This window comes from Akebia trifoliata, chromosome 7 (genome assembly GCF_017979445.1).
Source record: "Akebia trifoliata isolate Shusen 1 chromosome 7, ASM1797944v1, whole genome shotgun sequence".
In the NCBI taxonomy this organism is placed as follows: domain Eukaryota; kingdom Viridiplantae; phylum Streptophyta; class Magnoliopsida; order Ranunculales; family Lardizabalaceae; genus Akebia; species Akebia trifoliata.
Genome location: NC_141381.1, coordinates 28,809,293 through 28,821,402, shown reverse-complemented (window position 1 = coordinate 28,821,402; position 12,110 = coordinate 28,809,293). Strand labels below are relative to the sequence as shown.

General features: G+C 34.1%; 1 protein-coding gene across 9 annotated transcripts; it reads right to left on the bottom strand.

Moving 5' to 3' along the window:
• Window positions 1–5,562: 5,562 nt before the first annotated feature.
• On the bottom strand, window positions 5,563–11,303 carry LOC147398828 (PPR superfamily protein). 9 transcript variants are annotated; one of them, XM_086448156.1, is made up of 5 exons: window positions 8,998–11,302; window positions 8,546–8,625; window positions 8,348–8,454; window positions 7,840–7,983; window positions 5,563–6,062 (listed from the first exon to the last, which is right to left on the bottom strand). In XM_086448156.1, exon 1 carries the CDS (start codon window positions 11,118–11,120, stop codon window positions 9,123–9,125), a length of 1,998 nt encoding a protein of 665 aa, XP_086304282.1. In that variant the 5' UTR covers window positions 11,121–11,302; the 3' UTR covers window positions 5,563–6,062; window positions 7,840–7,983; window positions 8,348–8,454; window positions 8,546–8,625; window positions 8,998–9,122. The 9 variants fall into 9 exon arrangements, with proteins under 9 accessions (XP_086304282.1, XP_086304280.1, XP_086304284.1 ...); XM_086448154.1 differs by having other exon boundaries at window positions 5,564–6,062; window positions 7,840–7,962; XM_086448158.1 differs by having other exon boundaries at window positions 5,564–6,062; window positions 7,840–7,962; window positions 8,348–8,449.
• Window positions 11,304–12,110: the final 807 nt, after the last annotated feature.

Genomic DNA, 12,110 nt, shown 5'->3' with positions numbered 1-12,110 from the left:
TTAAAAAAATTAAAAAACTAGATTGACATTTATACCCTCCACATTCTATGAAAATGACTTGGAATTGAGTGGAATTTTCTTTACGTCACTAGTATCTTCTTTCTTCTCTATTTTAGAACCCGTGTGCATGCCATGCATGTTGATAGTTGCCCCCACAAAAAAGATTCACTCCTCGTGAGGCTTTCGATCATGGTTTTGGGCCAATGACCACACATATGCGGCCACGTGTCACTTGTTCTATATGTCGATGGACTATTGTGTTTAATACATTCTGCACGACATGAACAAGTAGGCATCATTTCTTCTGCTACAATAGGAGATAAAAACCACACATATTTATAATTTAATTTATTAATTTATTTTTTACTTTTAAAATTTAATTTTACTTGAATGTGGTTGATGGGTAATGTAATTGTGTGACCACCATCAATGAATATAATACGGAGGCTTGAGTGATGTGTATGACCTTCTTAGCCGTCCTTTTGTGCTTATATGCTCGTGATCTTTGGGCCCACCTCTTTCACTTCATGTCTACATCGTTAGGGTTCCTAAAAATTAGGTTCTACAAGTTACAACAATCCCCATGGACTACAATTTTTTTTTTCTAGGGGGGTGTGTGTGTATTTTCAAAAAGAGTCTTGATAATATGACTCGTGAGGTGGCATACTCAATCGACTCCTCGATGTGGACAAGTTTGGGAATCGTAGATCTTAATGTCTCGGGATACATGGCTCCCTCAGGATACATTTTTTTTTATGGTGAAGTGCAGTCATGTATCTCGAGGTGTACAAATCTAGGATTCCCAAACTTATCACGTCATGAAGTCAATTGAGTATGCCACCCGACAAGTCATATTATCACAATTCTTTCAAAAAAGTCAATCAAAGGTTGAGAGTAAACTGAGAGGGAGTAACTAGTTTCAAAGTAAGAAAGAATAATTATAACATGATCAAAGTCTTGGTGAAAAATGTTTAGATATTTAATTAAGTATATTGGTTTTGTTTCATTCCTATAAGGATAAATTTTTTTTCGCTCATAGAGTTTTTCTTCACAAAGTTCACACGATTTGGGAGGTTGGGACCCATCAATCACATTAATCCGCATGAATTTAAGGCATCACCAAATGCGCAAAACCCTCATTAAGTTGTACATGTCACGCAATAGAGAGCACGTGAGCAAAAAGATTTTCTTATAAAAATTAAGTTTTTGATAGAAGGAAAAAAAAAAAGGACTAATAATAATCTGATTCTTTTTATTGTACACTCCCTAACTTGGTAGTTCATAAAATCATAAATCTTTTACTTGTATATCCCAAAACAAAGGATCTACGATTTTGTGAAGGGAGCGAACAAAAAGAGAATCAGATTGTCACGACTCAGAGAAAAAAAAAGTATATTAAAATAAAAAGATAATGAGTTTTGCAAATATTACTTTTGTCCGATCATGTTGGCAAAATATTCATAAAAGGGTCATATATCTGTTTTGATGTTTATTTAATTTTATCAAAACAGGTACCTGCTTTATGGTCACATTCCCATGAAAACCCATGACACGAAAAATATATTTAGTGTACATGGCTTATTTCAAATTGAAAATGAGGGTATAAAAGTAAATTCAACTAAATCGATACCTTTTAGGATAAAGAAAAACTGTTCACTTATATGAATTTGAAAACAAAAAAATGTATAAAGGTAAATTTAGTTAAGCCGTACAATTGAATACCCATTTTGGTAAAAATAAACAAATCTCAAATTGGGTATATGACCTTTTGAAAAATATATCAAAAATGTGATTGGACCCATAATTTTGGCAAGATACATGACTGTTTTCGTAAAACATTCATTTTGATATCTATTCTTGGAAGATTCTACCACGTTTAGGAAAAAAAATATATAATTATTGTTAACTTGATTAAAGTCTCTAGGAAAAATGTTATATTTAAAAAAAAAAATGTTAAATAATATCAAATCATGCAATATTGTTGAACTAAAAAAACGGGTCACGGATCATTCTAGAATTTGTAGCTAAGAACAATGACAAGTGCCCTATTTTTATGAGTGGGCACCCACATTACACTTTTTTTCAAATAATCCCATCAGTGGGGGCATTGCTGTAATTATCTAGTATATAGTGGTTCAGCGTTCCTTGATTTCATAAATTCTCAGCAGCCAACCTACAATACAAAAATTAGTCTGATTGGTGCTTTAAGTCGTTGGAACACTCGAATCCATTGGTTGGAATCACCAATCACACTGATTCTCCATTTATGGGTAAGTGGATCCCACTTAGATTTCATTGTTCTTTGATGCAAACTTACTTTTGTTTTTATTCGATAGAAAATAAATAATTTCATGAGAAAATAATTTTTATAAAATAGAAAGTAATTTTCTTTTACTTTTTAATATATATATGAAAATGCTGAAATGACACAAAGTATTTATTGTGATTCTCACAAGTCAGACGTGGGATGTGCACATAATCATAGATGTGTTTCCTCGCGATACAAGTAAAAACCACCTATGGGTATGTGTGCATGTCCACGTTAGAATTGTGAGAATCACAGTAAGTCCTGCATCACCCCAGCACAACTCATATATATATATATAATTTTTTTAAATGAATCCAAACGAACTTTTTTACTTTCAGAACTAAAATAGTTATATTTTATACGTATCCAAACAGGTTCTAAATATCACTAAATATAGGATTTCACTGTTTTATTGGAAATTATGATGATTTCATTGTTTTATATAAATTACGATGACTAAAATCTTCAAAACAATATATATGTTGCTATATGGTGATGCTAATGTCCAATGTTCAATGGGATGTTAGTTACCTCCAACTACGGGTTTTTTATTATTTAATAACATCATTAATTGATTTTGTTTATTAGTGATAAAGGTAAATGTGTTTTAGTTTTTGGATAGTAAATGTTTGTTTTTGATATACAAATGAAATACAGTAATAAGAACTTATTTTTTATATAAGTAGCTCCAATTTTGTTATTAGATTCACATATTTCCAACCTTTGGATTTCGTATTTACACAATCGAGATAATATGTTTTTCACACGAGTCACTAATTCTCTATCCATCTAAATAATAAAACACAACGACGGTCCTTACTGTTACAGCTTATAAAAAATTTCAACAGTCCTGGACTATCTAAGGGCATCGATTAGTAATGATTTTAAAATTGTCAATAACTATCATTTAAGTCAATGACTACCTTTTAAATGACAGTGGTCTGTTGAAACTGAAACCCTACAATCAGCACATATAGATTTGTGAAGTATCAAGATTAAGATAAGGGAGTGAGATCTACATAACCCCACTTTATTATCTTTCCTCTCTCCCTTTCTTTCAATTTTATTATTTTTTATTATTTTTTCCTCTTACTACTTTAATCCTAAAGAGAATGTAAGTGTCGTAGGTATTAGGACTACAACCCAAGTGGTTAGGGCCTTAATCCACGCCTAACTCACACTTGACAAATACCAACCCATGCCCACACCAAGGTCAGGCATGAAACGCTCAACCCAAGGTCAACTCATTCCTCATTAATATTAGATAATTTAGTAATGATGATGACTTGTATAATGGTAAGTGATATGTGAAAAAAAAAAGTTGCGATTATTTATCCTAAAATTATATTTCAAAGTTCACATACAGAAATTATAAGAAAATGTTAAGAAAACGATGATGATGATCAACTAAAATTTGCAATGTGAATTGGCTAATGAGAAAGAAACAAAGATATTTAAAAGTATAATCATATTAAGTTCGGGTTTGAACAAATCGGACAACCCCAATGTCTATACCAAAACCCAACCCTATTTGGTTCAATCATTTTTTTTTTTTGTTGCTCAAACCCGAGCTTGAACCCTAGCTAACTATGTTCAGACCTGATCTAAGGTCAGGTTGAACTCGCCAGATTCGGGTTTGGCCCATCCAAGTTGCAGTCCTAGTACACATGGGCAAAACTCTATTAACTATCTATATATCAAAGGGAATTTTCGATATTTTATATATATTTTTTTCTATTTGGATTAATTAAAGTCACTAATACCCAATCCATGTCTATATCTATTAAAGAGTATTTTGATATTTTACATTTTCTTTTACTTAATAGAAAAAAAATAAAATTAATAGGGAGCACTTAATAAGAAAAAACTCTATGGTGTAGTAAGTAAATTTTTTTTTTTTCAAGATTGAATTACCTTCTGTTGGGGAAAATGAAAGTGATTGTTGAAAATGGGTAAGCTCCTATCACTTTCTGGAACAGTTACTTATGAAAGAAGAAAGATGCATATGGTGTTTTGTGCCTTAAATTGCGGGAAGGACAAGCGCAGCCCACCTGTTACGGTTTTGTCTTGGACTTTCGAATTTACATATGGTGGCCTACAACTACACGCCAATCCCTCACGGATTTCTCTATATTCTTCTTTCTTGTTAAACTCTCTCTTTCTTCTTGGCCTCTTCTAATGCAGAGTGGGACCTAAGACCCTATTTTCCACAACCTTACACTTGGACACAATACATCACAAGAGACAACGCAGACATACACAGTCACATACACAATAATGTTGGTGCATAGTTGCAGTTATGATCTCACTTGGGACAAAATTATTTAATAATTTGAGTAATTGAAATATTTAATGCAAAAGGATTTTATTCGAGTCTGACTACCCTTACTAAGGGTCCTTGGCCTCACCTTATGGCATCCAAGAATGTGATCCGATGCTTCAGAGTTGTATAGGACAAAATTTTATGAATTTTCAAAATAAAAAATAAAAAACAAAAAATTATTTCCATGGTTGAATTTCAATTTTAAGTTTTGGAGTTATGTGAAAGTTCGATAGCCGTCCATTTTCGTTTTTCGATGAAACTTATGAGGACTATGTGGTGTAGAATGGATATAACTTAAAATTTATAACCAAATTTGTTAGAAGACAAGTAAGGGGTCAAACACTAGAAAATGATGTAGAATCAAGCAAAGAGTAAAAAATTGAATCTAATCAAATGATAAAATTATTTTAAGGTTTTTAAGTCACCAAAAGAAAATAACGATTGCTGGAAATTAAATTAATAGAAATGATGGTTTAGTTAAAAACAATGGATGAAAATTACCATTAGAGAGAAGATCTGCCTAGAGCAACTAGCCTACCAAACTTAGCTTATATTCTTTTTTTTTTTTTTTTTTTTTTCAACTCAATTCAAGAATTTGGTGTTAACTCCTTGGTTTGGAAGATTTAACAAATAAAAACTTAATTTAAAAAATCAAATGTAGAACTCCTTCACTCACTAAAATATGAAACTCCTACTACCAAACATCTAAAAAAGCATGAAACATCTTTATCTTATCTAAGAATGATCCATTAACTCTAACATATAAGGTGTAAGAGTTTACTATAACCTTGATCCATAGGAGTTGGACAAAACTTAAAGTGAACTCATGAACATTTAAGTAAGATAAGAGAATTAAAATCAAATAATAGTAAAAAATAAACTTGCTCTAACTTCTCTACATTTCAATAGAGGGGAGATTTAGCCTAAGATCATTACAAGTGATAAAAAAAGATAAATGGAGAAGAACAAGTCTTACTTCATTGAATAAAGGTAATTACACTATTTTCTTCACTCTCTCACTTACAAATTTATAGAACATTAATGGAAAACCTAAGTTATAAATAGAAAATATAGGAAAAAAAAAAAACCAAAGGCTTTAGGTTAAAGGAAGAGGGATAAGGAAAAAATCCTAAGGACTAAAGGCTATTTCTACATTGAGAAATGCTCTATTTATAAAAATCCGAGGTTATAGAAAGATCCAATTCAAACTGCTATCGCATTTGCAGATAAGATCACATGTAGAGTAAACTCTCGAAAAAATAGGGCGATCCATCAAAATTCCACCTTGGCGCGGTGATGACTCACTGCCGCACAGTAACGTCAGCACTTTTGGGGCTGAATTTTGATTGAGTTGCTCCATTTGTCCTCCCGGTTGTAATGCAAAATCGTTTTCTTGATTTTGGATTCTTCCTCGATGATTTGATCTTTGACCTACACAGTGAACACACGCGTAATCAAACTTCCGACAAATGCAATTATTTCATGTAAATAAGTCTATTTAACATGGTGGAACATGCAATGTGATAATCGAGGCTTAACATGATTATTTACCTAATATAACAAAATAGAGACGGAAACCGAGATAAATGCCTAGAAAAAGTACGGATACATCAATGTTTTGAGACACTGATCATTATGATATTGGATTACTAACATAGTAATCCATTACCTTTGTACGGCTTAAAATCTTTACTAAGGAAAATGTTTCTCATTTTATTTTGGAATTTACGCATTTCAAGATCTCTTGATTTAAAGTCAACATGGGTTTCGTCAAGTATCAAACAAAAATTTAAGAGGTATTTTTTTAGGGTAAATACAATAGATCATTTGCCGCGGGATATGCAGAACCATAAGTATTTTCTTGTGTATCTCGAGGCAAATGATCTACGGTTCTGTGATGGGGGCGTATGTCAAAGGGGGAGTTAGATTATCACGACTCAATACAATGTTTTGGATTTCGTGGAGTTGATTTAGGATTGGGAAATGTATGATTTTACAAGTCAAATTGCTTTCTATATGATAATTTAAAAAAAAAGAAAAAAAGGATCAAACAATCTTCATCTTAAAATATTCTGATTAAATAAGGATCTGAAAGAGGTGGTTCTTTAATCTTTCTCAAAAATGGTGAAACTTAGCCAAACCACCGATAGATCTCATATATTACTAGATTTAGGGATCCATACTCACATAATTGAAGAATAACATATGTATTTGTTGACTTTCTCAAATTTATCTTTTAATTAAATTTACTCTCTTTTTTTTTAAAAGGATACTCTTCTAATTAGGCTCAACTACATCAATGTTTTGATTTCAAGGGTTATCCTTGGTCTCATTTTGTAATTGCTAATTGATTTGTCACAACAAATCTTCTCTACCCTCCCTAATAGGTGTTTGAGAAACATTTTCCTCACTAACCTGGTAAGATTTTAACCCTTACCAAGGGTCGTTTTGCTCAAATTGATAACCTGGTAAGATTAGCAAATCCAACACTACAGCCCTCTAAATTTCATTGAAAAACTCAAATCCATTTTGCTTTTTTTTCAAAACACAATTTCTTTTGGGCTTGATCCAAGGTGTTGAAAATGGACAGCTACCGTAATTCCACCTAACTCCAAAATTTAAAATTAAAATTCGACGGAGAAAAATAACTGTTTTTGTCATAGTTCATAGAATTCTGTCCTCTAAAACCCTGAAGTATCAGATCATGTTTTTTTTTTTTGCACAAGGTGAGCCCAAGGACCCTTCCTTACTAACTTAGTAAGGCTAGTTGGACTCCTAAAAATTTTCAAAAAAATGAAATCCAATAACCATGAAGATATTGCAAGAGTAATAGGATGAAATTTTGCATTAACCATGATAGTGTAAAATGCAACAAAATTCATAAAGATCATGTTCTCTCCTCCAAGAATGTAGCGCCAATAAAAAAACAGAAACAAGCACCAACTCTCACCTAAAAGTGGCTTACAAGTACCCAAAAAACCATAGAAAACCCAAAAATTTCTTGTTATATCTTTGACTAACATATAACAGGGAGTATGATTCATCTGACGAAGGTGTTATTCTCTCCCCCATTGGCACTAGTAATCGCTGAATGACAGTGCCGAGGCTTTTTAGTAAATATGTAATATGTAAATTCCTAAACGAATTATCAAGACAGTGTACTCTCATTGATAAAATGTCTAAATCATTAGAGGTTTAGATTACGTACGGATTCTTATGATGCCTTGATTCCTCATCGGATTCCCTTTCACGAACATGACCAGTGCCCCTACCAATGTACATGCCAAATCTCGCTATTTCATGGTGCACCATACAATGTACTGCAGGTTGCCTGAGAGACACAAAGTCAAGGCTGAAACCATGAGAGTGTTACTTTCCTTTGAAAATGGCATTATTAACATTAACCAAAAGTAACTAAAGCCATGAGAGAAATTCTAATATGCTCAACTAAGAACTTGTGACTCCTCCAAATCCAATACACATCGTTATCGAGATGAAGACGCAAATAAACAGAGCCCGTTAAGTTTGAACTCTGTTTTACACTAGACATAGTTGGTTTATATCATCACAACATTTGGTTGAGTAAAACGTACTAACTTATAACTATAGCCCATTATTTATTTATTTATTTTTGCAAAGATGAAGAGATGAAGAGGAGGCCTTAATCCTTTATATGGAGATTTCCTGATTTGCAATTGGTGGAATACAAGAATTACCTGTTAGTCTTAATCCTGAGGCTGTAGTATCCTTAAGGAGTGGTATCCAAAATAACCTTTCTGACTATGCTCGAGATGACATCCTTTCCAAGGCTCCATATACTAGGCTAAAATAGCAGCAAAATTCAAAACTATAGAAACCCTAAGCTTGATCATTCTCACAAAATATCCATGTTTAAGAGGACTAATCAAGTGTACCTGATTCCATGACATGGTCCCCTGTACATATTTTTCATCTTGTTGCATGAACTGCAATTAAATGAAGATACAATCTTCCCCTGGACACAACAAACAAGAAAAAATACCGCGACTTATTAGGATAGATTGACACGAGAGCAGGTACATATTCATTTCAAATGGGTCAATTTATTGATCTGAATAAACGGGCAATATTGGCTAATATGTCACCTATCACCTGTTTTAAACAAGATATCATCCAATGATAGTTATTATAAGAGTCGGGAAAAACTGACTTAAAACCATAAATTTTTACTCGAGATACACAGGAAAAATCTATGATTTTGTTCTGTGCATATTCCACGTCAGTTGAGTTTTTTTTAGTCAGTTTGTCATTATTGTAATTATAATTTGACTTGATTATTGATCATAAACATTGGGTCTGTAGACTACTTTTGGACAGTTATACATACCTTCTCTGATTCCATAGAATACGATAGATTCAAGACATCCTCGGGCCTGGTGCAGATGTCCAATGTGGCAGCCATGGAATGGTGGATGTCGAGCTGTAGCGTTTATGCCATGTGTACAGCTACGATTAAGAGTAACCCTGACTATTGATCTCAATCAAACTGTAACCAAACTCCGTTCTCATCTTTCTTGACACCTTAAGATCCATAATTTTCTTTGAGACCTCCAAGTCTCCAATATCAGAATAAAAACCAGAAACTTGTACATAAGCTGAAGCATCATCAGGCTTAAGATCCATCAAAGTTTCTGCAGCTCTCTTCCCCACCTCGTCATTTCGGTGGACCCTACAACTACGCAATAGTGAACTCCACATCACCGAATCACCCTTAACGGGTGCTAGTTTTATCAACTCTTCTGCTTCATGCAACAAACCCGCTCGCCCAAGAAGATCGACCATACATGAATAATGTCGTCGGTCTGGGTTGATCCCATGATCCGTTTTCATTGATTCAAACACCAATAGCCCTTCTTTCACCAACCCTGAGTGACTACATCCCGCTAATACACTCAAGAACGTTATGGCATCTGGCTTCAAACCATTTTGAATCAAAAAATAAAGTACCTCAAGGCCTTCTCTCCCCATTCCACAACGAGCATATCCAGTGATGATTGATGTGAAGCAGATGAGATTGGGATCCACAATTCGTTCAAAAATCTTGCTAGAAAGTTTAATATGCCCAGATCTTGAATAGGCGTCCATCAAAGAACATGAGACCACAATATCTGATTCAAACCCCGATTTTATTGCACAACAATGCACCAATTGGCAGCTCGATAAACTCACTGAGGCACATGATGATAATGCTTTTAGTGTTGTGGAGAAAGTCACGTAATCTAGTCCCACTCCTTCATCAACCATCAAACCAAACATCTCAACTACATCCTCTACTATACCACAATGTAGTAAAGAGGTCATCAATGAGTTGCAGCATTCTAGAGTTCTCTCAGGAATTTCTTCAAACAAGGATACAGAACACCCAATCTCACCGCACTTTCCATACATATCTACCAATGCAGATTGAACATGAATGCTTCCTTGATCAAAACCCAATTTGAGAACAAAATCATGAATCTGCTTCCCAAATTGAAGATTCTGAGTCTCACTAGATAAATTCAAAAATCCCACAAATGAACGGATTGAAGGCTTCTTCCCCCATAATTGCATCCTAGCAAAGAATTCATGGGATTCAAACAAAAACCCATTATGGGCATAAACTGAAATGATCGAATTCCATGAAATCACGTCCTCAGCAGGAATAAATTCTATCGACTTCCTCGCATCAATCAAGCTTCCACAGCTCGAATAAAAATCTACAAAAGCGTTGGAAACAAACAAATTTGATCTTACCCATCCAAGCTTAATCACATGGCAATGCAGTTGCTTTCCTTGATCCAAAAACCGCCCGTTACTGCATCCACGGATCAAATAACTGAAAGTAACAGAATTTGCCTTGACACAATCCTTCATCCTTTTGAAAAGCTCTAGCAACTCATCCGAACAACCCAATTCACAAAACCCACGTAAAACCAAATTCCACGTTGCCAAATTTCTCTCAGGCAATTCTTGGAACAATCTCAAACCAACATCAGGAAATCCAACTTGCATATAAAGATCAACGAGTGCAGACCTAATAAACAAATTGGAATCAAACCCAAGAAAAATCGTCCTGCAATGAACTTGAAGACCTTCTCGATGAAACCCAGCACTACTACAGATACCCAAAACTAAAGAAAACGTTGACGGGTTCTCTTTGATTCCTACAGAAGCCATTTTCTTAAACAGACCAATTGCTTGTTCTGGACATCCATGGCGAGCTTGACCAGAAATTACTAAGTTGTATGAGACGACATCATGGGCTGGCATTTCTTCAAATAAGTAGAGAGCAGAGTCTAGGAAAACAGATTTTATCATATTATTGATTCTTAAGTTATTAGAATAAACATCATTATTGGGTCTTTGTTCGAAATCTGGAAAAGCTGAAACAGAAAGTGGAACTAAAGCTGAGAGTTTGGGTGTAGAGGTAGTTATGCTGCGGGTGAAGAACAGTAGATTTCTAATTTGCATTGCTAAGTAGATTGTTTGCTTGGCGGGTATTTTTGTAACGGTCAAGTTAAAATAAAATTATTTAATGTACCCTGATTTAGGGACTTATTTATAAATACTTAACTCTTGGGGGTAACTAATTATCAGAGTTTGTAACTTTTCTTTCTTGATACCACTCCTAACCTTATAAAGTGAGTCATGATTTTTTGACTCGATGTTTTTCACTTGATTTGTACTCTTGGCTGATGTGGCAAGGGCACAATACCATATATCGTTATCTTCAGATACGTGGTTTTGTGGCCTTGTCCAAGAGCTTTGGCTCATGTGGGGGTAACTAAGAGTGAAAAAAATAAATTTGTGAAGGTAACTAAGAGAGGAAAAATAATTTGTGAGGGCAATAGTGACTGATTTCTTTATCCACCACTAAAACCCGTCGCAATAGCACATTAATCCATGGTATTTGAAAACTCTTGTGGGGGCAAATGTCCCCACTCTAAATCCACCCCTACCTTTGCTACATCAACCGAGTACAGATTGAGGGAAAACAATTGAGTCAAAAAATCATTAGCCTATAAATTGTCTAAGATAACCTTTTAACACCTCTTTTAATTTATATTCGAGGAATGATGATGAATGGAGAACAGCATACTCATAATTTTGAAGATTTAGATGGATAAATCCTTAAGAGTGGCCCCAAGAGGAAGGGATTCAAACTCAAGACCCTCCATTTCTTGAGGTGTAGTTTGGGCCATCTCACCAACCCTTAAATTATTGAATAGTGCTGAAGGGACTTCAAGATTGTACCTCATATCTCATGTCATGAAAGGGAGATATGAAGTACAATCTTGAGGTCACTCCACCACGGCTCTAAATGATTATCTAAGTGTCTTTTCGTTATTATTATCATTATTATATATATGTGTGTATGTGTGTGTGTTTTCGATGTTTCATGGAGATCTATCTGATGACAAGTTCATCATTTTTTTTTTTTTTTTGATAAATATAAACTTA